This window comes from Scardinius erythrophthalmus (genome assembly GCF_964197995.2).
Source record: "Scardinius erythrophthalmus genome assembly, chromosome: 14".
In the NCBI taxonomy this organism is placed as follows: domain Eukaryota; kingdom Metazoa; phylum Chordata; class Actinopteri; order Cypriniformes; family Leuciscidae; genus Scardinius; species Scardinius erythrophthalmus.
This window is the reverse complement of record NC_138234.1, coordinates 3,786,715-3,812,459: the sequence shown is the minus strand read 5'-3', so window position 1 is coordinate 3,812,459 and position 25,745 is coordinate 3,786,715. Positions and strand designations below refer to the sequence as shown.

Genomic DNA, 25,745 nt, shown 5'->3' with positions numbered 1-25,745 from the left:
TCTATATGAATCTAAATATAGTTTGATTTCCTAATAACAACAAAGTAGTTCGCTAACATCTTACCGTTTTGTATGTGAAGAGAAACCAATTCATGAAGACTGTATTTTAGTTAGCAGACACACGAATTGCACAATGTTTTACTCTTCAGTTAATTCTTAGCAGTGTTCTTGTGAGTAATTCTCAGAGGCTTGATAAATATGGGCCCAGACCTTTATCACTATCAGCACTTATACCTTTACCCAGGGCTCGACATTAACGCTTGTCCGGGACAAGTGGATCTTTTGAAGGAACAAGTAAAAGAGAATTTTACTTGCCCGACCTGACAAGTAGCCTGATTAAAACGTCAATGACAACACCAAAACTAACTAACTAAGGAATCACTAAACGAGAGAGTTCTGATTTTGTTACATTTATTGTAAGTTGTGATCGATAGTGGTCGGATAATAAATGTATTACTGACGGTAACAATGTTGTGCTGTTGAGGTTCGCAGCCTCTCGAGGAGAAATCTGAACAAATGAGCGCAGCTCGCACAAAGAAACTCAGTGAACAACACACTGCCTATAAAAATTCAAAATGTGGAGTTTTTATATATTTAACATATGATACAGTTAAGCAACCTCACACGCCGAGTGCTGTTTCCCGAATACCATCAAGATTGAAAATGTGACATTGATTTCATACAACAGTTCAATAAACAGTTAAAATTAAGTCACTTAGTGGAACCATTCCCCTTGGCAACAAGTTCTCCCTTCTTATAACACCAGTGACATCCATGCTCCCCATTAAATTGTTTTATAATTTGGACACTGCAGTGAGCAACACACAGACAAGATTAAACACACGAACATTCAAGCTTTGTGCATTACTGTTAGACATTCCTGCTCCAGCTGAATGCATTTATCGACAAATGGCTGCATAAAATAATTCATTTTCTCCCCTCAAACAAATCTGGACAGAAGTGGTTGAAAGTGGACAAAAGAGAAAAACCAGGAGTAAACAGGAATGGGCCCTTGTATACTTGTGATCCAATTGACCAAAACGCATCTTAACACCAGCTGTAGACAAAGCCTCACAATCTTCTTTAATCCTTTTGAACATGTGATTGAAACCAAATGCGAGACATTTAAACTGACCAATCAGCAGATTACAGCTTCCCACATCATACTTTAGGTGTGACATTAGAGGCTTTCGCACCAGAGGAACCTCTTAATCTAGATAATAAAGCATCTCAATCAGCCTCTTCTTCAGCTTCCTGAGCAAGAACAGTTAGTAAAAAATATAAAGAAAAAACACTTTAAACATAAATTATATTAAGCAAACTGATATATGCGATATTGCTCTTTGGGAAGGAACTGCATCTTCGAGTTGATATGAATATGCAATATCCTTGCAGCACTAAAGTAGAGTTAATACTATATTACAGAATTATTTCACAACCTTTATTATATACACCTCAGAAATATACTGAAGTCTGGACCTCGGTGAATTCATAACTGGATACAGCCGTGGTTGTGGCTGGTTAAAGAGCATCTTGCAGGTAAAAAAAAAATCTGAATGAATATATAACCGTGTATGAAAATACCATATGAAAAGATAATGCAGGATTTAAAATGTTTTAAAACGACATAATGACACCAATTTAGTAGATAAAGTGAGCGTTTCTTTGACTGCTCGTACAAACCGCTTTTTTTCAACATCGCGTAATTTTACGTCACAAGAGGGAGATATGTGTGCTGTGCTCTGCCGCAGCTCAGTGCAGTGTAGGCTGGTATTCAGTAAGAGCGGTCGTGAGTCAGTGTGTTTTCAGTAGTTTTTGTATTTCAATTTATCATCGTCATGGTACATTTTTGTGTTTGTGGAGCTTGCAAAAACTCCAGCCTGTCAGGACATCGAGTCCACCGGTTTCCTAACAAGAAAAAGGCCGGTACTATCTTTCGTGCACCAACATCAACTGGCAAACGCAATGTAAGCGGAACGAAACTGAGCTACTCGTTATAGTGTTTGTGTGGACCGTTTATCAGTTTGGACCAGTGCAGCGCGAGCCTGATCAAGCAACACTGTAACTGCGAGATCCAGTAAATAAAGCATTTGAATTCGCCACTGAAGTAATAACATCGCTGCGAGATCTAGTGAGAAATATCCACATTTCTCCGTTATTAACGGATCAAACAGCGCTGACGTGGAAACCTGGAATAAACATTGTGCAATGAATGAACGAACTATCCAGTGTCCACAGATCAGCAACATTCACCATGGCTTTACTGTAGTAACACTAACTGCAACCATGGAAGTTTGGCATTTTCCACTAAGGCCCAGTATGCATCCACCTCCCTGCAACACTGACTTTCCTCAGCTGTAAACATTGCCTCGCATTTCCCACACAAGCACCTATGGAACAAAACATGTATCATGAATAAATATCTCTGTCTCTCGATGAGAAACCACTAAGTTATATCACGTAACGTTAGTCTGGGCGGATATTAATGAGCATGACAAACGCCTGATCAAAGCTTAGTTTCTGTTATTGTAAGTTCCAATATGTTCTGTCTAACATTGATCCTGGCCTGTCCCTGCTCTCTTGGCAGCCTAGCAGACTCATAAATGTATGGCTGTGGTCTGTCAACAATTTCCTCAGCGTCCGAAATGTCATTGCGATCCATTTTTCCCTGTTGTTTAAATCGACCGCTCTCCCTCGTGCTACGTCACGCCCATTTTCAGATGCGGAAGTAAAATTTTCTCACAAAAACGACTCCAGAAGCCACTGTAGCGCATTTATAAGTTTTTTTAAAAGAAAATCTAGTTCCTACATTATTTTTCTATACATTGACTTGTTGGGTCTTCTAACCTGCATGATGCTCTTTAAGTCAAACTAATAGGAAAGAGAGGTGGCATCGCACTTGAAAGTGCTGGAACTGAAGATAAGCTACTTAATGTGAGTTTTTGTATGTCTGTGTAGATTAGATGAATGAGTGAAGCTCTTCCCACATGCAGTGCAGTGATACGGCTTCTCTCCAGTGTGGATCCTCTCGTGTGTCTTCAGGGATCCTGACTCACTGAATCCCTTGTCGCAGTGTGAACACTTGTAAGGTTTCTCTCCAGTGTGGATCCTCTGGTGCTTTTTCCGGGATCCTGAGTTACTGAATCTCTTGTCGCAGTGTGAACACTTGTAAGGTTTCTCTCCAGTGTGGATCCTCTGGTGCAGTTTTAAATGTTCAGCTTTACTAAAAGTCTTCTCACACTCAAAGCACATATGATTTCTTACACCAGTGTGTATTTTCTGATGAACTTGTAAATTCTGCAGACGTGAAAAACTCTTTCCACACAAAGAACATGAATGTGGTTTCTCCTGTGAATGAACTGTCATGTGTCTCTTCAGGTTTGAAGCCCACAAAAACGTTTGGCCACATTGATCACATTCATGCAGTTTCTCTCCAGTGTGAATGATCATGTGAGACTTAAGGGTTCCTTCTTGTGTAAAACTCTTCTCACACTGATCACATGTGAACGGTTTCTCTCCAGTGTGAATCCTCATGTGTTTCTGAAGGTGTCCTTTATCTCTAAAACTATTCCCACACTGATCACATGTGCACGGTTTCTCTCCAGTGTGGATCCTCATGTGAACCTTGAGACTCTGTTTGTGTGTGAAACTCTTTCCGCACTGACGGCAAGTGAAACATTTCTTGTCTCTTCTTTTCAGTAAAGAAATACTTTCAGTCTGTGAGCGAGTTTTAGCTCCAGTTTTGACATGATGATGTTTCTCCTCCTCTTCACTCTCCTCATTCTCCAGCATCACGTCTGAAATGATAGTTAAAAGTATCATGTTTCTGTAGCAAGGACTATTACATATATTAGATCAACTGCACAATTATCTAACATAATATTAACATTTTAAAACTATACAACAGTAATACAGTTCTGACAGTCTCTCAGAGAAATATTACATTTATTTTGTACAATGGCTAATTACTAATTAAAAATTAAAATTCTAATTAAAAATGTACAATGGCTAATTACTTGTTCATATTACAACGTTAATAAAAACGTTGTAATATGAACAAGTAATTAGCCATTGTACATTTTTGGCGAACAAATGGTGACAAACAGGAAGTGACATCATTTGAACTCTTTCTAGAGTATGATGGGAAAATAATCTCAATCATTTGTAGTGTTGACTACATTCATCAACCCTGTTACCAAAGTTACAAGATAAATAACTTTTTATTATGAAATACAACTAGACTAACTTTGGCCTTGACATTCATAGGGAATTTGAAAGTTTAAACTCTAGCCATAGTCATTTGTGCACGGGCTATATGTATTTATATATACGATATATATATCATTTCCATCTCTTCTCGTTCTATGTAAAAGAACAAAATCATCACTTCCCGGGATTTCTACCAATGACTTTAATATTAATAAGATATTAACAGTCAAAACATGATAAAAACATGTCCAAATATAGTTGCAAGCAGCAATTATCAGGGCCAAGCAGAATAATATGACAAGACATGGCTGAAAGTTTCAGACCAACAACAATGAGCAATTAAAGACATTTATAGAGGATTTGAGGCGAAATGGCTGAAAAATCATATAAACAGTAATTAAAAATATGATTTAATTGATTATCACTTTCGACCAAAAGGTGGCGCAGTTACAAAACTGATGTGATGTGGTCAGAGTGAAGTGAAAATGACACATACAAAGTTTGGGATAAAGCCTGAATAGTCCTTTCGGCATCATGCCTCAACTTTGCTGCTGCGCTATACGAAAACGGTTTAGTTTATCGACACGAAATCCATAACTTTTAGTCGGCATAGTCTGGAGATGATACGATTCGATTCGATCGAGAAAATCGGACAAACGGTCTAGGAGGAGTTAGAAAAAGTAGGTTTTGAAGGAAAATCAAGATGGCGGACAGGAATATCGGCCAAATAAAGTAGACAATAGCCAGATTTATTCAAAAGTTATTAGCCCTTTTGGAAATTTTGTTATAACTTTTGACCACTAGGTGGTGCTGTCTCTAATATTTTGAGTACCTTCAGGGGATGGTGTTGATGGCACATTCTGAGTTTTGTAATATTACACCAATGCATTTGTTTAGTATAGCATTTTATTTCACAAAACTGTATTGAAGTCAATGGGAATTTCATGTTTTGTTCTATTATAGCGCCACTAAGAGGCTCAGTCCCACCATTTTTTTATGTGTCCTCAGCGTGAGCTCATTCATATGTGTGTAAATTTTGGTGAAAATATCTCAATTCGCTTCGGAGTTATAGACATTTATATGAAAAAACATGTAAAAAATGACTGACACATGACACCTTCGGACTGGGAGGGGCTAGTGATCTCAAACTAAATTCCTGGAGGGCCACAGCTCTGCACAGTTTTGCTCCAACCCTAATCAAACACACCTGATCCAGCTAATCAAGGTCTTCAGGATTACTAGAAACTTCCTTGAAGGTGTGAGTTGGAGCTGGTTGGAGCTAAACTGTGCAGAGCTGTGGCCCTCCAGGAATTGAGTTTGAGACCACATATTTAGTTGGTAGTCATATACAATTTCACCGCTAGATGGGAGTAAATCCTACACAGTGTAGCTTTAAGCATTTGGGCATTGGCATTTAACTATCGACCTATGTTTCCAAACTTCTGACGGTGGATTCGTCTCAATCGGACTAGCGGTTTCGAAGATATCGGCAAATGTTTTTTAAGCGATAAATCACAATGCTACATAAATCGTAAGACGAAACCTAGCATGTTTGGTATCGTTGAACTCGGCAAGGATTTAGGAGTCTAATGAGATGACTCTCGTGAATACAAGTCGACCACACCCAAAGTTATAAGCATTAGGGGGGGAAAATCACCACTAGGTGGCGCTGTTTCGAAACTTCTCAGGCTCCTTCAGGACATCGTGCTGATGACCCATACCAAGTTTTGTAACAATCCATTCATGCGTTCTTAAAATACAGCATTTTAGCACAAAATTCAAAATGGCCAACAGCCAAAATGGCTGGATTTTTGGATATCAGTCGACTCGGCATGTTACCCTGAATCTAACAAGACCAACTTTATGACAATATGACAAAAGTTATGGTCCAAAAGTTATTAGCATAAACGTGTGCAACTTTGGACAGTTGGTGGCACTAGAGGAATTGGTTTGGAGACTCCAAATTTGCTATGGTGACTGTTCAGACTGTCCTCTATCACTGTGCCAAATTGCACAACTTTCCCGCAAGCGGTTCTGTGGGCTGCCATAGAAGCCCAGTCAGAAGAAAAAGAAGAATTATTTTTGGTACGCCAACAGATACAATAGGTGCCTACGCACATTCGGTGCTTGACCCCTAATTTCTGGGAATGACAGCATAGCATGTCACCTGGAGCACTATATGCGTTCATCCATCATTATGAATTTGCAGGGCAAATCTAAGATTTATAAAGTGTCAAAAAGATTACTCTTCAACAGTTTAAGTTTGTATTCGACAGATTCGACTCAACTATCTGGCTTTGGAATTTTAGAACACCAAATTTCAGAATGATTTTACATTTTATGATTTTATCAATGTTTCAGAATTTGTCCGATTATTCCAATTATGAATTAATTATTCAGACACACTTTATAAATGCACATCTTACATTCCTAAAAATATCACTAGGAGTTTCTTCTGTAAATATGTTTACATCACAGTTTATGTTGTATAATAGGCTAAATGATCAAATGATTTTGTTCACGTCTTCTGGCAATAACCAAAACATATCGTAAAGTTTTTCAGAGAACCATTAAAGATGCGTATTATGCGACCTCATTATCTTGCAACTTACATTACCCCAACAGTCAAAATAAGCCAATTATGCCACGGATAAGGTGCAGAAAACCGCTTCACAAATAACAGAAGTGCATCTAAGTTTATATAGCCTATTATATAAGAAACACGAAACACGAATAGCAGTCTAATATCCAATGGATGAACTCCAAAACATGACATATAGTGCACTTTGTAGAGACATTTCTTCCACTTAATAGATTTTTTTTTATACATTTAACATGAAAATAGCAAGTTATTTATATAATTATCATTATACTTAATTTTCCTGAACATAGGTCATAACAAAAACATCTTTCAGTGTTTGAGATGGTGGTGTCAGGGTTCTGTCACTTCTATCTAGTTTATATCTTGGTTTGGTGACAGAGCTCTGACACTCCCGAGGGCTGTTCCATAAAAGACGCTTAGAAAAGCGGGGATTAAACTCCAAAACCGGACTTGAATGAGCCTAACAAATAAGTTGGGGCTAAAGTGGTTCCATAAAAGGTAATTGAAGTTCACGCAATCTCACTAATTTGATCCAGGTTTATCTAGTCTAGATAATTGCGTGTGCACGCGTTTCTTAAGCAGCCCTAGAGGTCGATCATGGATCAAATCGATCCACCATCAAACAGCGTATATTTTGTGCTGTTTTATGCATTTGTGATGTGTTTTTTTTCCCCCTCAGTGCAAAACTTACATTTTACAGTTATATTCTCCATCTGTAAATGTTAGAAAGTCATGCAAATATATCCATTTTGCTGCTAATCTTCATATTGAACAAGCGCTGCTGCACGCATGCGCGCCAAATAGGAGCGCAATAATTCTGACTAAAATATACATTTTGCTTGGAAAATTTATATGCGATATTTTATAACACCAGAAATATCTTCTAATTATAATAATTTATCTTTAGGATGTTGGATAAGTTTCAGTGAACTTCTAGCTCATTACACTCATATATTTTATACTTCTAATCAAAAAAATTGAACAGAAGTAGCCTAATTCAGGGAAGATTTTTTTTAAAGAAATTAAATATATAAAGATACAAAATATAGTTTTGGGTATAGGACCTATGCTACTTAATAAAGATGACGTATACTTATTTAGAATGCTGAGAATTACAGCTTTTAATGCAATACTTTTTTGGAGAAAGCAAGAATCCCCAGTTTTAAATGAGTAGATTTAGTTTCTAAAGTACACTATGGAGAGGATAACATGAAATTAAGAGCACATGTATACATTTTGAAAAGATATGTGCAACTCTAAAATCAAAGAATATTCCATAAAATAAATAAATCTATATTAGCCTACATTAACTACATTTTTATATAACCCTCCCTTTTATTTATAGTTATTTATTTTATTTATTTACTTATTTAATATTGAATATTTAATATTTAAATAATATTACTTGAATAACTATTAGGAATTATGTGTCATTATAAGAGTTTGATATAAATGTGTGAATGTTACATTTTTATTAATATTTATTTATTGTTTTTTGTCTTTTTCCCCTTAAATCATATGTAAAAGTGTCTAACTATGTACTTTTTGGTTATTGTTCTAATTATGTGTTTTTTAGGCTATGTGTTGGTGGGTATTATCACAAAAGAAAAAAAGTAGAAGGAAAAATAAGGAATATTTATTGGGGGAAAATATGATGTCTTTAAAGGAACTGTCCATTTGTATAATTGTGTTAAATGTGTTTGAATTGAAAGACTCAATAAAGTACAATATATATATATATATGCTAAAATATTTGTTATTTGGACATTAGATGTGCCTTATTTAGAATTTTAAACCTACAAGTGTATTTTTATGATAGCAATAACTGTAAAGGGACTATTGTAATGGGGTAAATCAAATGTAGGCTAATATACTGCCAATTACTAAGCTCAGATTCATCTCTGTGCTTTTGTAATCATTTATTTTTAATTTTGTGATTTTAACTTCTGCTTTAAAAAGCTTTTTATTAGATGTGTTCTAATGTTCTTCTAATAATCATAAACATGTACTACAGCTGCCAAACAAAACCAGAGAGAAATGTATTCATAAATCTTTAAAACAATCTAATTCAATCTTGGGCACAAAACATTCAGCCAGTAAAAAAAGAAAACCTGTAGTCTGTCTGTCTGTCTGTCTGTCTGTCTGTCTATCTAATCTCATTGTAGCCTTGTTTAAGTTGATTTTCTGTATACTGTGTATTTATTTTTGGACTAATAGTTAGTGTTGCAAAGGATCATCATTGATCTGTGATCCGTTCGGATCAATATCTTCGGTTCGGCACACACGTGATCCGTGGATTGATTTATGAAAATAAAAGCACTCCATTTGCTTATATTTGTTGTTCATTTAAACCGTTATGAACCGCAGAGAACGTGACGTCTTATTCGCGCCCCAAGATCTCCAGATGCACATAAACGCATCTTTACATTGACTTAACATTGAAATTACTCGCGCCATACGCTCTATTCGCGATTGGTGTGAACGCAGCACGAGGGCGAGAGAGAGAAAGAGTGCCTACGAGTGCGAGTGAGTGAGCGAGCAAGAGTGAGGTCTGCTGTCTTTCTTGGCCATTAGTTGATTTATTTGTTTTTGTGTAGGTAATACGTTGTCAAATATGTTTAAACTTAAATAAACTACCTATACAAGTAGATATGTCTCTTTGTATTAATTTGTCCTGTTATTGACGTAATGCGCGTCATTGACAAAATGCGCAACCAGATGTTCGAATATGTGTGTTTTTTAGAGGGAATATTCGAACGTCATTTTTGAGCAATTTTGACAGCCCTATATGACAGTGGAAACACATCAAGCATTGGTCCATGTTTAAAGGAAGTCCATATGCCTTTTTATGTTGCACTTTAAGCTGTTTTTCATTAATTATGTTAAAAATAAGATATTATGCCTTGCGCACTTTAAGTTGATTTTATATATTTTAATTTAATAATTTAAAAGTGTTAATAAAAAATTTTTTTTTTTTTTTGCTGATCCGAAAAATGATCCGATCCGTGACTCTGATCCGAGAAACGATCCGAACCGTGAGTTTTTTGATCCGTTGCACCCCTACTAATAGTGGTTAATAAAGTCCAATAATGGTATGAGAGAGTGTCAGTCATCGTGTTCCTATTGGTCCGTGTTAGAGGATCTGTGTAACAGCTGAGGCTTAGCCTGACAGTTAGCCTGCCCTGGACCAGGCAAGTTTCCCAGCATAAGTTGCCAGGGTAACTGAGTTTGAACTATTTTAAGTTTTCTTTATGAAACAGAATCCACCAACAATAAGTCTGAATAACCAAAATAAGCCTGGCTTGTATTCTAATCTTGTTTTATGGAACAACCCTCCGGTTTGTCATGTGCTTGTGGTATAGTCCTGTATGTTGTGAGCACATGGCTTGTCATGTGTTTCTTTGTGCCATGTGCTCTCCTGTCGATTGTCTAGCCCCTCCCATCTTGTTACTGATTACTGATTAATTTACCCCACCTGCCTTCCCTCGTTGCCCTCTTTTATTTGCTTCCCTATTTATTCTCCCTGTTTGCAGTCCTGTGCTGGTTCGTCATCTATGTATCCTTGTGTTCCTGTTTCCTGACATAGTTCGGTTGTATCTTGATGCCTGTCCTGTTTTCCCCAACGAGGAGTTTTTGTTTCATTTTTATTATTAAAGACCCTCCATTCCTGCACTTAAATCCTCGCTTCACTATTACTTCCACCCAGGTGACAGGTGGATCCCCCAAATGAGGTGCCGGATCGGATTTGAGTTTCAGCTTCTGCAAGAACCAATGCGGTTCATTCTCGTGTTACTCAGCACGTTTGAGCTTCAGCAAGAACCAATGAGGTTCATTCTCGTGTTACGCAGCACGTTTGAGCTTCAGCAAGAACCAATGAGGTTCATTCTCGTGTTACGCAGCACGTTTGAGCTTCAGCAAGAACCAATGAGGTTCATTCTCGTGTTACGCAGCACGTTTGAGCTTCAGCAAGAACCAATGAGGTTCATTCTCGTGTTACGCAGCACGTTTGAGCTTCAGCAAGAACCAATGAGGTTCATTCTCGTGTTACGCAGCACGTTTGAGCTTCAGCAAGAACCAATGAGGTTCATTCTCGTGTTACGCAGCACGTTTGAGCTTCTGCAAGAACCAATGAGGTTCATTCTCGTGTTACTCAGCACGTTTGAGCTTCTGCAAGAACCAATGAGGTTCATTCTCGTGTTACGCAGCACGTTTGAGCTTCAGCAAGAACCAATGAGGTTCATTCTCGTGTTACGCAGCACGTTTGAGCTTCAGCAAGAACCAATGAGGTTCATTCTCGTGTTACGCAGCACGTTTGAGCTTCAGCAAGAACCAATGAGGTTCATTCTCGTGTTACGCAGCACGTTTGAGCTTCAGCAAGAACCAATGAGGTTCATTCTTGTGTTACTCAGCACGTTTGAGCTTCAGCAAGAACCAATGAGGTTCATTCTTGTGTTACGCAGCACGTTTGAGCTTCAGCAAGAACCAATGAGGTTCATTCTCGTGTTACTCAGCACGTTTGAGCTTCAGCAAGAACCAATGAGGTTCATTCTCGTGTTACGCAGCACGTTTGAGCTTCTGCAAGAACCAATGAGGTTCATTCTCGTGTTTCGCAGCACGTTTGAGCTTCAGCAAGAACCAATGAGGTTCATTCTCGTGTTACGCAGCACGTTTGAGCTTCAGCAAGAACCAATGAGGTTCATTCTCGTGTTACGCAGCTGCAAGAACCAATGAGGTTCATTCTCGTGTTACGCAGCACGTTTGAGCTTCAGCAAGAACCAATGAGGTTCATTCTCGTGTTACGCAGCACGTTTGAGCTTCTGTAGGAACCAATGAGGTTCATTCTCGTGTTACGCAGCACGTTTGAGCTTCTGCAAGAACCAATGAGGTTCATTCTCGTGTTACGCAGCACGTTTGAGCTTCGGCAAGAACCAATGAGGTTCATTCTCAAGAACCAATGAGGTTCATTCTCGTGTTACGCAGCACGTTTGAGCTTCTGCAAGAACCAATGAGGTTCATTCTCGTGTTTCGCAGCACGTTTGAGCTTCAGCAAGAACCAATGAGGTTCATTCTCGTGTTACGCAGCACGTTTGAGCTTCAGCAAGAACCAATGAGGTTCATTCTCGTGTTTCGCAGCACGTTTGAGCTTCCGCAAGAACCAATGAGGTTCATTCTCGTGTTACGCATCACGTTTGAGCTTCTGCAAGAACCAATGAGGTTCATTCTCGTGTTACTCAGCACGTTTGAGCTTCAGCAAGAACCAATGAGGTTCATTCTCGTGTTACGCAGCACGTTTGAGCTTCCGCAAGAACCAATGAGGTTCATTCTCGTGTTACGCAGCACGTTTGAGCTTCAGCAAGAACCAATGAGGTTCATTCTCGTGTTACGCAGCACGTTTGAGCTTCTGCAAGAACCAATGAGGTTCATTCTCGTGTTACGCAGCACGTTTGAGCTTCCGCAAGAACCAATGAGATTCATTCTCGTGTTACGCAGCACGTTTGAGCTTCCGCAAGAACCAATGAGGTTCATTCTCGTGTTACGCATCACGTTTGAGCTTCTGCAAGAACCAATGAGGTTCATTCTCGTGTTACGCATCACGTTTGAGCTTCAGCAAGAACCAATGAGGTTCATTCTCGTGTTACGCAGCACGTTTGAGCTTCAGCAAGAACCAATGAGGTTCATTCTCGTGTTACGCAGCACGTTTGAGCTTCTGCAAGAACCAATGAGATTCATTCTCGTGTTACGCAGCACGTTTGAGCTTCCGCAAGAACCAATGAGGTTCATTCTCGTGTTACGCATCACGTTTGAGCTTCTGCAAGAACCAATGAGGTTCATTCTCGTGTTACGCATCACGTTTGAGCTTCAGCAAGAACCAATGAGGTTCATTCTCGTGTTACGCAGCACGTTTGAGCTTCAGCAAGAACCAATGAGGTTCATTCTCGTGTTACGCAGCACGTTTGAGCTTCCGCAAGAACCAATGAGGTTCATTCTCGTGTTACGCATCACGTTTGAGCTTCTGCAAGAACCAATGAGGTTCATTCTCGTGTTACTCAGCACGTTTGAGCTTCAGCAAGAACCAATGAGGTTCATTCTCGTGTTACGCAGCACGTTTGAGCTTCCGCAAGAACCAATGAGGTTCATTCTCGTGTTACGCAGCACGTTTGAGCTTCTGCAAGAACCAATGAGGTTCATTCTCGTGTTACGCAGCACGTTTGAGCTTCCGCAAGAACCAATGAGGTTCATTCTCGTGTTACGCAGCACGTTTGAGCTTCCGCAAGAACCAATGAGGTTCATTCTCGTGTTACGCATCACGTTTGAGCTTCTGCAAGAACCAATGAGGTTCATTCTCGTGTTACGCAGCACGTTTGAGCTTCAGCAAGAACCAATGAGGTTCATTCTCGTGTTACGCAGCACGTTTGAGCTTCCGCAAGAACCAATGAGGTTCATTCTCGTGTTACGCAGCACGTTTGAGCTTCAGCAAGAACCAATGAGGTTCATTCTCGTGTTACGCAGCACGTTTGAGCTTCTGCAAGAACCAATGAGGTGCATTCTCGTGTTTCGCAGCACGTTTGAGCTTCAGCAAGAACCAATGAGGTTCATTCTCGTGTTACGCAGCACGTTTGAGCTTCCGCAAGAACCAATGAGGTTCATTCTCGTGTTACGCATCACGTTTGAGCTTCTGCAAGAACCAATGAGGTTCATTCTCGTGTTACTCAGCACGTTTGAGCTTCAGCAAGAACCAATGAGGTTCATTCTCGTGTTACGCATCACGTTTGAGCTTCTGCAAGAACCAATGAGGTTCATTCTCGTGTTACTCAGCACGTTTGAGCTTCAGCAAGAACCAATGAGGTTCATTCTCGTGTTACGCAGCACGTTTGAGCTTCAGCAAGAACCAATGAGGTTCATTCTCGTGTTTTGCATCACGTTTGAGCTTCTGCAAGAACCAATGAGGTTCATTCTTGTGTTTTGCATCACGTTTGAGCTTCTGCAAGAACCAATGAGGTTCAGTCTCGTGTTACGCAGCACGTTTGAGCTTCAGCAAGAACCAATGAGGTTCATTCTCGTGTTACGCATCACGTTTGAGCTTCTGCAAGAACCAATGAGGTTCATTCTCGTGTTTCACAGCACGTTTGAGCTTCAGCAAGAACCAATGAGGTTCATTCTCGTGTTACGCATCACGTTTGAGCTTCTGCAAGAACCAATGAGGTTCATTCTCGTGTTTTGCATCACGTTTGAGCTTCTGCAAGAACCAATGAGGTTCATTCTCGTGTTACGCATCACGTTTGAGCTTCTGCAAGAACCAATGAGGTTCATTCTCGTGTTTCACAGCACGTTTGAGCTTCAGCAAGAACCAATGAGGTTCATTCCTGTGTTACGCATCACGTTTGAGATTCTGCAAGAACCAATGAGGTTCATTCTCGTGTTACGCATCACGTTTGAGCTTCTGCAAGAACCAATGAGGTTCATTCTCGTGTTACGCATCACGTTTGAGCTTCTGCAAGAACCAATGAGGTTCATTCTCGTGTTACACATCACGTTTGAGCTTCTGCAAGAACCAATGAGGTTCATTCCTGTGTTTCGCAGCACGTTTGAGCTTCTGCAAGAACCAATGAGGTTCATTCTCGTGTTACGCATCACGTTTGAGCTTCTGCAAGAACCAATGAGGTTCATTCTCGTGTTTCACAGCACGTTTGAGCTTCAGCAAGAACCAATGAGGTTCATTCCTGTGTTACGCATCACGTTTGAGCTTCTGCAAGAACCAATGAGGTTCATTCTCGTGTTACGCATCACGTTTGAGCTTCTGCAAGAACCAATGAGGTTCATTCTCGTGTTACGCATCACGTTTGAGCTTCTGCAAGAACCAATGAGGTTCATTCTCGTGTTACGCAGCACGTTTGAGCTTCTGCAAGAACCAATGAGGTTCATTCTCGTGTTACGCAGCACGTTTGAGATTCAGCAAGAACCAATGAGGTTCATTCTCGTGTTACGCAGCACGTTTGAGCTTCTGCAAGAACCAATGAGGTTCATTCCTGTGTTACGCATCACGTTTGAGCTTCTGCAAGAACCAATGAGGTTCATTCTTGTGTTACGCAGCACGTTTGAGCTTCTGCAAGAACCAATGAGGTTCATTCTCGTGTTATGCAGCACGTTTGAGTTTCAGCAAGAACCAATGAGGTTCATTCTCGTGTTACGCAGCACGTCTGAGCTTCTGCAAGAACCAATGAGGTTCATTCTCGTGTTACGCATCACGTTTGAGCTTCTGCAAGAACCAATGAGGTTCATTCTCGTGTTACGCAGCACGTTTGAGATTCAGCAAGAACCAATGAGGTTCATTCTCGTGTTTCGCAGCACGTTTGAGCTTCTGCAAGAACCAATGAGGTTCATTCTCGTGTTATGCAGCACGTTTGAGTTTCAGCAAGAACCAATGAGGTTCATTCTCGTGTTACGCAGCACGTTTGAGCTTCAGCAAGAACCAATGAGGTTCATTCTCGTGTTACGCAGCACGTTTGAGCTTCTGCAAGAACCAATGAGGTTCATTCTCGTGTTACGCATCACGTTTGAGCTTCTGCAAGAACCAATGAGGTTCATTCTCGTGTTTCACAGCACGTTTGAGCTTCAGCAAGAACCAATGAGGTTCATTCCTGTGTTACGCATCACGTTTGAGCTTCTGCAAGAACCAATGAGGTTCATTCTCGTGTTACGCAGCACGTTTGAGCTTCAGCAAGAACCAATGAGGTTCATTCTCGTGTTACGCAGCACGTTTGAGCTTCGGCAAGAACCAATGAGGTTCATTCTCGTGTTACGCAGCACGTTTGAGCTTCTGCAAGAACCAATGAGGTTCATTCTCGTGTTACGCATCACGTTTGAGCTTCTGCAAGAACCAATGAGGTTCATTCTCGTGTTTCACAGCACGTTTGAGCTTCAGCAAGAACCAATGAGGTTCATTCCTGTGTTACGCATCACGTTTGAGCTTCTGCAAGAACCAATGAGGTTCATTCTCGTGTTACGCAGCACGTTTGAGCTTCAGCAAGAACCAATGAGGTTCATTCTCGTGTTACGCAGCACGTTTGAGCTTCTGCAAGAACCAATGAGGTTCATTCTCGTGTTATGCAGCACGTTTGAGTTTCAGCAAGAACCAATGAGGTTCATTCTCGTGTTACGCAGCACGTTTGAGCTTCAGCAAGAACCAATGAGGTTCATTCTCGTGTTACGCAGCACGTTTGAGCTTCTGCAAGAACCAATGAGGTTCATTCCTGTGTTTCGCAGCACGTTTGAGCTTCTGCAAGAACCAATGAGGTTCATTCTCGTGTTACGCATCACGTTTGAGCTTCAGCAAGAACCAATGAGGTTCATTCTCGTGTTACGCAGCACGTTTGAGCTTCTGCAAGAACCAATGAGGTTCATTCCTGTGTTTCGCAGCACGTTTGAGCTTCTGCAAGAACCAATGAGGTTCATTCTCGTGTTATGCAGCACGTTTTGAGTTTCAGCAAGAACCAATGAGGTTCATTCTCGTGTTACGCAGCACGTTTGAGCTTCAGCAAGAACCAATGAGGTTCATTCTCGTGTTACGCAGCACGTTTGAGCTTCTGCAAGAACCAATGAGGTTCATTCCTGTGTTTCGCAGCACGTTTGAGCTTCTGCAAGAACCAATGAGGTTCATTCTCGTGTTACGCAGCACGTTTGAGCTTCAGCAAGAACCAATGAGGTTCATTCTCGTGTTACGCAGCACGTTTGAGCTTCTGCAAGAACCAATGAGGTTCATTCCTGTGTTTCGCAGCACGTTTGAGCTTCTGCAAGAACCAATGAGGTTCATTCTCGTGTTACGCATCACGTTTGAGCTTCTGCAAGAACCAATGAGGTTCATTCTCGTGTTTCACAGCACGTTTGAGCTTCAGCAAGAACCAATGAGGTTCATTCCTGTGTTACGCATCACGTTTGAGCTTCTGCAAGAACCAATGAGGTTCATTCTCGTGTTACGCAGCACGTTTGAGCTTCAGCAAGAACCAATGAGGTTCATTCTCGTGTTACGCAGCACGTTTGAGCTTCTGCAAGAACCAATGAGGTTCATTCTCGTGTTATGCAGCACGTTTGAGTTTCAGCAAGAACCAATGAGGTTCATTCTCGTGTTACGCAGCACGTTTGAGCTTCAGCAAGAACCAATGAGGTTCATTCTCGTGTTACGCAGCACGTTTGAGCTTCTGCAAGAACCAATGAGGTTCATTCCTGTGTTTCGCAGCACGTTTGAGCTTCTGCAAGAACCAATGAGGTTCATTCTCGTGTTATGCAGCACGTTTGAGTTTCAGCAAGAACCAATGAGGTTCATTCTCGTGTTACGCAGCACGTTTGAGCTTCAGCAAGAACCAATGAGGTTCATTCTCGTGTTACGCATCACGTTTGAGCTTCTGCAAGAACCAATGAGGTTCATTCTCGTGTTTCGCAGCACGTTTGAGCTTCAGCAAGAACCAATGAGGTTCATTCTCGTGTTACGCAGCACGTTTGAGCTTCTGCAAGAACCAATGAGGTTCATTCTCGTGTTACGCATCACGTTTGAGCTTCTGCAAGAACCAATGAGGTTCATTCTCGTGTTACGCATCACGTTTGAGCTTCAGCAAGAACCAATGAGGTTCATTCTCGTGTTACGCATCACGTTTGAGCTTCTGCAAGAACCAATGAGGTTCATTCTCGTGTTTCACAGCACGTTTGAGCTTCTGCAAGAACCAATGAGGTTCATTCTCGTGTTACGCATCACGTTTGAGCTTCTGCAAGAACCAATGAGGTTCATTCTCGTGTTACGCAGCACGTTTGAGCTTCTGCAAGAACCAATGAGGTTCATTCTCGTGTTACGCATCACGTTTGAGCTTCTGCAAGAACCAATGAGGTTCATTCTCGTGTTACGCATCACGTTTGAGCTTCTGCAAGAACCAATGAGGTTCATTCCTGTGTTTCGCAGCACGTTTGAGCTTCTGCAAGAACCAATGAGGTTCATTCTCGTGTTACGCATCACGTTTGAGCTTCTGCAAGAACCAATGAGGTTCATTCTCGTGTTTCACAGCACGTTTGAGCTTCAGCAAGAACCAATGAGGTTCATTCCTGTGTTACGCATCACGTTTGAGCTTCTGCAAGAACCAATGAGGTTCATTCTCGTGTTACGCATCACGTTTGAGCTTCTGCAAGAACCAATGAGGTTCATTCTCGTGTTACGCATCACGTTTGAGCTTCTGCAAGAACCAATGAGGTTCATTCTCATGTTACGCAGCACGTTTGAGCTTCTGCAAGAACCAATGAGGTTCATTCCTGTGTTACGCAGCACGTTTGAGCTTCTGCAAGAACCAATGAGGTTCATTCTCGTGTTACGCAGCACGTTTGAGCTTCTGCAAGAACCAATGAGGTTCATTCTCGTGTTACGCATCACGTTTGAGCTTCTGCAAGAACCAATGAGGTTCATTCTCGTGTTACGCATCACGTTTGAGCTTCTGCAAGAACCAATGAGGTTCATTCCTGTGTTACGCAGCACGTTTGAGCTTCTGCAAGAACCAATGAGGTTCATTCCTGTGTTTCGCAGCACGTTTGAGCTTCTGCAAGAACCAATGAGGTTCATTCTCGTGTTACGCATCACGTTTGAGCTTCTGCAAGAACCAATGAGGTTCATTCTCGTGTTTCACAGCACGTTTGAGCTTCAGCAAGAACCAATGAGGTTCATTCCTGTGTTACGCATCACGTTTGAGCTTCTGCAAGAACCAATGAGGTTCATTCTCGTGTTACGCATCACGTTTGAGCTTCTGCAAGAACCAATGAGGTTCATTCTCGTGTTACGCATCACGTTTGAGCTTCTGCAAGAACCAATGAGGTTCATTCTCATGTTACGCAGCACGTTTGAGCTTCTGCAAGAACCAATGAGGTTCATTCCTGTGTTACGCAGCACGTTTGAGCTTCTGCAAGAACCAATGAGGTTCATTCTCGTGTTACGCAGCACGTTTGAGCTTCTGCAAGAACCAATGAGGTTCATTCTCGTGTTACGCATCACGTTTGAGCTTCTGCAAGAACCAATGAGGTTCATTCTCGTGTTACGCATCACGTTTGAGCTTCTGCAAGAACCAATGAGGTTCATTCCTGTGTTTCGCAGCACGTTTGAGCTTCTGCAAGAACCAATGAGGTTCATTCTCGTGTTACGCATCACGTTTGAGCTTCTGCAAGAACCAATGAGGTTCATTCTCGTGTTTCACAGCACGTTTGAGCTTCAGCAAGAACCAATGAGGTTCATTCCTGTGTTACGCATCACGTTTGAGCTTCTGCAAGAACCAATGAGGTTCATTCTCGTGTTACGCATCACGTTTGAGCTTCTGCAAGAACCAATGAGGTTCATTCTCGTGTTACGCATCACGTTTGAGCTTCTGCAAGAACCAATGAGGTTCATTCTCATGTTACGCAGCACGTTTGAGCTTCTGCAAGAACCAATGAGGTTCATTCCTGTGTTACGCAGCACGTTTGAGCTTCTGCAAGAACCAATGAGGTTCATTCTCGTGTTACGCAGCACGTTTGAGCTTCTGCAAGAACCAATGAGGTTCATTCTCGTGTTACGCATCACGTTTGAGCTTCTGCAAGAACCAATGAGGTTCATTCTCGTGTTACGCATCACGTTTGAGCTTCTGCAAGAACCAATGAGGTTCATTCCTGTGTTACGCAGCACGTTTGAGCTTCTGCAAGAACCAATGAGGTTCATTCCTGTGTTTCGCAGCACGTTTGAGCTTCTGCAAGAACCAATGAGGTTCATTCTCGTGTTACGCATCACGTTTGAGCTTCTGCAAGAACCAATGAGGTTCATTCTCGTGTTTCACAGCACGTTTGAGCTTCAGCAAGAACCAATGAGGTTCATTCCTGTGTTACGCATCACGTTTGAGCTTCTGCAAGAACCAATGAGGTTCATTCTCGTGTTACGCATCACGTTTGAGCTTCTGCAAGAACCAATGAGGTTCATTCTCGTGTTACGCATCACGTTTGAGCTTCTGCAAGAACCAATGAGGTTCATTCTCGTGTTACGCAGCACGTTTGAGCTTCGGCAAGAACCAATGAGGTTCATTCTCGTGTTACGCATCACGTTTGAGCTTCTGCAAGAACCAATGAGGTTCATTCTCGTGTTACGCATCACGTTTGAGCTTCTGCAAGAACCAATGAGGTTCATTCTCGTGTTTCGCAGCACGTTTGAGCTTCAGCAAGAACCAATGAGGTTCATTCTCGTGTTACGCAGCACGTTTGAGCTTCTGCAAGAACCAATGAGGTTCATTCTCGTGTTACGCATCACGTTTGAGCTTCTGCAAGAACCAATGAGGTTCATTCTCGTGTTACGCATCACGTTTGAGCTTCAGCAAGAACCAATGAGGTTCATTCTCGTGTTACGCATCACGTTTGAGCTTCTGCAAGAACCAATGAGGTTCATTCTCGTGTTTCACAGCACGTTTGAGCTTCTGCAAGAACCAATGAGGTTCATTCTCGTGTTACGCATCACGTTTGAGCTTCTGCAAGAACCAATGAGGTTCATTCTCGTGTTACGCATCACGTTTGAGCTTCTGCAAGAACCAATGAGGTTCATTCTCGTGTTACGCATCACGTTTGAGCTTCAGCAAGAACCAATGAGGTTCATTCTCGTGTTACGCATCACGTTTGAGCTTCTGCAAGAACCAATGAGGTTCATTCCTGTGTTTCGCAGCACGTTTGAGCTTCTGCAAGAACCAATGAGGTTCATTCTCGTGTTACGCATCACGTTTGAGCTTCTGCAAGAACCAATGAGGTTCATTCTCGTGTTTCACAGCACGTTTGAGCTTCAGCAAGAACCAATGAGGTTCATTCCTGTGTTACGCATCACGTTTGAGCTTCTGCAAGAACCAATGAGGTTCATTCTCGTGTTACGCATCACGTTTGAGCTTCTGCAAGAACCAATGAGGTTCATTCTCGTGTTACGCATCACGTTTGAGCTTCTGCAAGAACCAATGAGGTTCATTCTCATGTTACGCAGCACGTTTGAGCTTCTGCAAGAACCAATGAGGTTCATTCCTGTGTTACGCAGCACGTTTGAGCTTCTGCAAGAACCAATGAGGTTCATTCTCGTGTTACGCAGCACGTTTGAGCTTCTGCAAGAACCAATGAGGTTCATTCTCGTGTTACGCATCACGTTTGAGCTTCTGCAAGAACCAATGAGGTTCATTCTCGTGTTACGCATCACGTTTGAGCTTCTGCAAGAACCAATGAGGTTCATTCCTGTGTTACGCAGCACGTTTGAGCTTCTGCAAGAACCAATGAGGTTCATTCCTGTGTTTCGCAGCACGTTTGAGCTTCTGCAAGAACCAATGAGGTTCATTCTCGTGTTACGCATCACGTTTGAGCTTCTGCAAGAACCAATGAGGTTCATTCTCGTGTTTCACAGCACGTTTGAGCTTCAGCAAGAACCAATGAGGTTCATTCCTGTGTTACGCATCACGTTTGAGCTTCTGCAAGAACCAATGAGGTTCATTCTCGTGTTACGCATCACGTTTGAGCTTCTGCAAGAACCAATGAGGTTCATTCTCGTGTTACGCATCACGTTTGAGCTTCTGCAAGAACCAATGAGGTTCATTCTCGTGTTACGCAGCACGTTTGAGCTTCGGCAAGAACCAATGAGGTTCATTCTCGTGTTACGCATCACGTTTGAGCTTCTGCAAGAACCAATGAGGTTCATTCTCGTGTTACGCATCACGTTTGAGCTTCTGCAAGAACCAATGAGGTTCATTCTCGTGTTACGCAGCACGTTTGAGCTTCAGCAAGAACCAATGAGGTTCATTCTCGTGTTACGCAGCACGTTTGAGCTTCAGCAAGAACCAATGAGGTTCATTCTCGTGTTACGCAGCACGTTTGAGTTTCAGCAAGAACCAGTGAGGTTCATTCTCGTGTTACGCAGCACGTTTGAGCTTCAGCAAGAACCAATGAGATTCATTCTCGTGTTACGCAGCACGTTTGAGCTTCAGCAAGAACCAATGAGGTTCATTCTCGTGTTACGCAGCACGTTTGAGCTTCAGCAAGAACCAATGAGATTCATTCTCGTGTTACGCAGCACGTTTGAGCTTCAGCAAGAACCAATGAGGTTCATTCTCGTGTTACTCAGCACGTTTGAGCTTCAGCAAGAACCAATGAGATTCATTCTCGTGTTACGCAGCACGTTTGAGCTTCAGCAAGAACCAATGAGATTCATTCTCGTGTTACGCAGCACGTTTGAGCTTCAGCAAGAACCAATGAGATTCATTCTCGTGTTACGCAGCACGTTTGAGCTTCAGCAAGAACCAATGAGATTCATTCTCGTGTTACGCAGCACGTTTGAGCTTCAGCAAGAACCAATGAGGTTCATTCTCGTGTTACGCAGCACGTTTGAGCTTCAGCAAGAACCAATGAGATTCATTCTCGTGTTACGCAGCACGTTTGAGCTTCAGCAAGAACCAATGAGGTTCATTCTCGTGTTACTCAGCACGTTTGAGCTTCAGCAAGAACCAATGAGATTCATTCTCGTGTTACGCAGCACGTTTGAGCTTCTGCAAGAACCAATGAGGTTCATTCTCGTGTTACGCATCACGTTTGAGCTTCTGCAAGAACCAATGAGGTTCATTCTCGTGTTACGCAGCACGTTTGAGCTTCAGCAAGAACCAATGAGGTTCATTCTCGTGTTACGCAGCACGTTTGAGCTTCTGCAAGAACCAATGAGGTTCATTCTCGTGTTACGCAGCACGTTTGAGTTTCAGCAAGAACCAATGAGGTTCATTCTCGTGTTACGCAGCACGTTTGAGTTTCAGCAAGAACCAATGAGGTTCATTCTCGTGTTACGCAGCACGTTTGAGTTTCAGCAAGAACCAATGAGGTTCATTCTCGTGTTACGCAGCACGTTTGAGCTTCAGCAAGAACCAATGAGGTTCATTCTCGTGTTACGCATCACGTTTGAGCTTCTGCAAGAACCAATGAGGTTCATTCTCGTGTTACGCAGCACGTTTGAGCTTCAGCAAGAACCAATGAGGTTCATTCTCGTGTTACGCAGCACGTTTGAGCTTCTGCAAGAACCAATGAGGTTCATTCTCGTGTTACGCAGCACGTTTGAGTTTCAGCAAGAACCAATGAGGTTCATTCTCGTGTTACGCAGCACGTTTGAGTTTCAGCAAGAACCAATGAGGTTCATTCTCGTGTTACGCAGCACGTTTGAGTTTCAGCAAGAACCAATGAGGTTCATTCTCGTGTTACGCAGCACGTTTGAGCTTCTGCAAGAACCAATGAGGTTCATTCTCGTGTTACGCATCACGTTTGAGCTTCAGCAAGAACCAATGAGGTTCATTCTCGTGTTACGCAGCACGTTTGAGTTTCAGCAAGAACCAATGAGGTTCATTCTCGTGTTACGCAGCACGTTTGAGCTTCAGCAAGAACCAATGAGGTTCATTCTCGTGTTACTCAGCACGTTTGAGCTTCAGCAAGAACCAATGAGATTCATTCTCGTGTTACGCAGCACGTTTGAGCTTCGGCAAGAACCAATGAGGTTCATTCCTGTGTTACGCAGCACGTTTGAGCTTCTGCAAGAACCAATGAGGTTCATTCTCGCGTTACAGGATTACAATTTTTGGATGAACTAACCCTTTTAATACTTAAAGACTTAATCAAACTTAAATATTTTTATATTTTAATCTGGACTACAACATGTCCTAGATATTGATTGAAAATGTTGCAAAAAAAATGATTTTTTTATTATTGTTCAGTAACACTTTACAATAATTCATTAGTTAACAAACTGGCAATTAAATACTTCTAAAGCATTTAATAACCTTAGTTAATGTTAATTTCAACATTTAATAATACTAACATGAACTTACTATTTAACTACGATCAGTTGTATTTTTATAACTAACATTAATAAAGAATAATAACTTCTGTAACAAATGTAGCTATTGATCATTGTTCATGTTAAGGCACTAACTAACATTAATAAGATCTTATTGTAAAGTGATACCTATTGTTCTTTCTATTTCTTTTGTACTTTAATCTGTTTGAAGCATTTGTTTACTTTATATTTTTGGTGTACTGCTTTATTATATTTATATGTTCAGGGTTCTTTTTGTTATAAGAAAAAAAGTTATTAAACCTGTTATAGTATAAAAAAATTGTAACATTTCAGTATCGAGAAAATACTGTATATCGTGATAAAAGTTTCAGCAATTGTCGCAACATGAAAATTTTATACCGTCACATGCCTACATACAACTTTATCAGAAATTATAAACAGGTTTTGTTTAATTTACACCATTATGAAAATTGTTTGATTTTTGTATGTTTAATATTTATTACTAATTAATACTAATTCTTTTTCTCTACTACAAACACTAAATCTGATGAACTGCTTTATAACCTTAATGTTCTTCAGCCTCACTAATGAAGAATCAGGAATAAACACCAACCTCTTTGTTCTTCAGTGTGTTTCATTCTGCAGTGTTCTGGATCTCTCATGTTCTCACTGTCCTTCAATAAACTCTGTCTTTGCAGATTTCAGCTCTTCCTGATGGTTTGATGCTCGTCTGCACTTGTAGCTGATGGGAATATTCCAGCATTTATTGGTGAATTGCAGAGGGAGGAGCTTCACTGAAGGAGGAGGGGCTTTACTGAAGGAGGAGGAGCTTCATTGAAGGAGGAGGAACAGATCTGACAAAAATACATTTAAAAGATTAGTTAATGACTTTATTTCAATACTAATTCAAGCATTACTGTTGTGTGTATATTAGAGCTGCATGATTCTAGATAAATGGTTATTTAAAAAAAAAAACATGTAAATGAATCTGCACTATTGGGAGGAGTAAGAGTTTTTATTGTAGTGACTTTACTTTAGTTCAAGGATTCAATCAAAAACAGTAATACTGAAAAAAGTGATTACAGTCTTCTGTTTTACATTGTAAAGTGTAATTTATTCCTGTGATCAAAGCTGAATTTTCAGCATCATTACTCCAGTCTTCAGTGTCACATGATCCTTCAGAAATCATTAAGAAACCATTTTAATATCACTTCCCTTCAAGAAAAAAATACTGACCTCAAACTTTTGAACAATGCACACACACTTACACACACACACACACACACACACACACACACACACACACACACAGTGGCCCGAGTGGTAATGTGTATGCATCATCTCACACATGCTTCCACACGAACACTATACATTTATACGAAGGACATGTATTCATTTAAGAATAACGTTTATTTCAACTTTTCTCTTTTGTCATTCACATTCATTTGTTTCAGTATAATGATAGATCATAATAGCCACACGAAACAATATTCATTAAATCATTATTGTTACATTCGCATATGTTTACATTTACAACATATTTTTATATACATCTTTACTGATTTGAAGTGCACACAAATTAGTTAGTTTGTATCTGTTTCTTATATTTGTTTCTATTTTGAGTTTAAAAAGTTTACCGGTGATTTTCGGCGATGGTCCGCTGCAGCCGCATCCTGGCGTGACGAGGATTAGAGTCCGGGCAGGAACAGAGAACTGAAGCATTATTGGTTCCGCCCGGACATACCATTCGCTGGGAGTTGCCCGGGGGAGGAAGAAAAGTTTATGTCTTTATTAATTGATTCCTTTAGTTGTACATTTATGTTTTTTAATTACAATTTGATTTCCCTTATCTGTATTTAATATATATATATATATATATATATATATATATATATATATATATATATATATATATATATATATATATATATTAGCTTTCCTCAAAACAAAACTTAAACTTAAAACTAAATATGCTTATTCAATGGCTAAAACACGTAGGCTACTACAGACTCTCTTTTTGAACAAATTGCAGCACATTAATTTAAAGGGGGGGTACAATGGTGTTTCATGTATTCAGCGTTGTTTTCAACTGTTAAA

General features: G+C 40.8%; 1 protein-coding gene across 1 annotated transcript; it reads right to left on the bottom strand.

Moving 5' to 3' along the window:
• Window positions 1–396: 396 nt before the first annotated feature.
• On the bottom strand, window positions 397–25,345 carry LOC308701886 (uncharacterized protein). The gene is made up of 3 exons (XM_081384358.1): window positions 25,286–25,345; window positions 24,262–24,502; window positions 397–3,797 (listed from the first exon to the last, which is right to left on the bottom strand). The coding sequence occupies exons 2-3, from the start codon at window positions 24,308–24,310 to the stop codon at window positions 2,926–2,928; spliced, it is 921 nt and encodes a 306-aa protein (XP_081240484.1). The 5' UTR covers window positions 24,311–24,502; window positions 25,286–25,345; the 3' UTR covers window positions 397–2,925.
• Window positions 25,346–25,745: the final 400 nt, after the last annotated feature.

Excerpts from the sequence above, each read along its gene's own strand:
- LOC308701886 (XM_081384358.1), bottom strand. The coding sequence starts at position 24,310 with ATGAGAGATCCAGAACACTGCAGAATGAAACACACTGAAGAACAAAGA. Across the intron at positions 3,798-24,261 it reads ACACACTGAAGAACAAAGAG|ACGTGATGCTGGAGAATGAG; the intron begins GTTGGTGTTTAT and ends CTATCATTTCAG.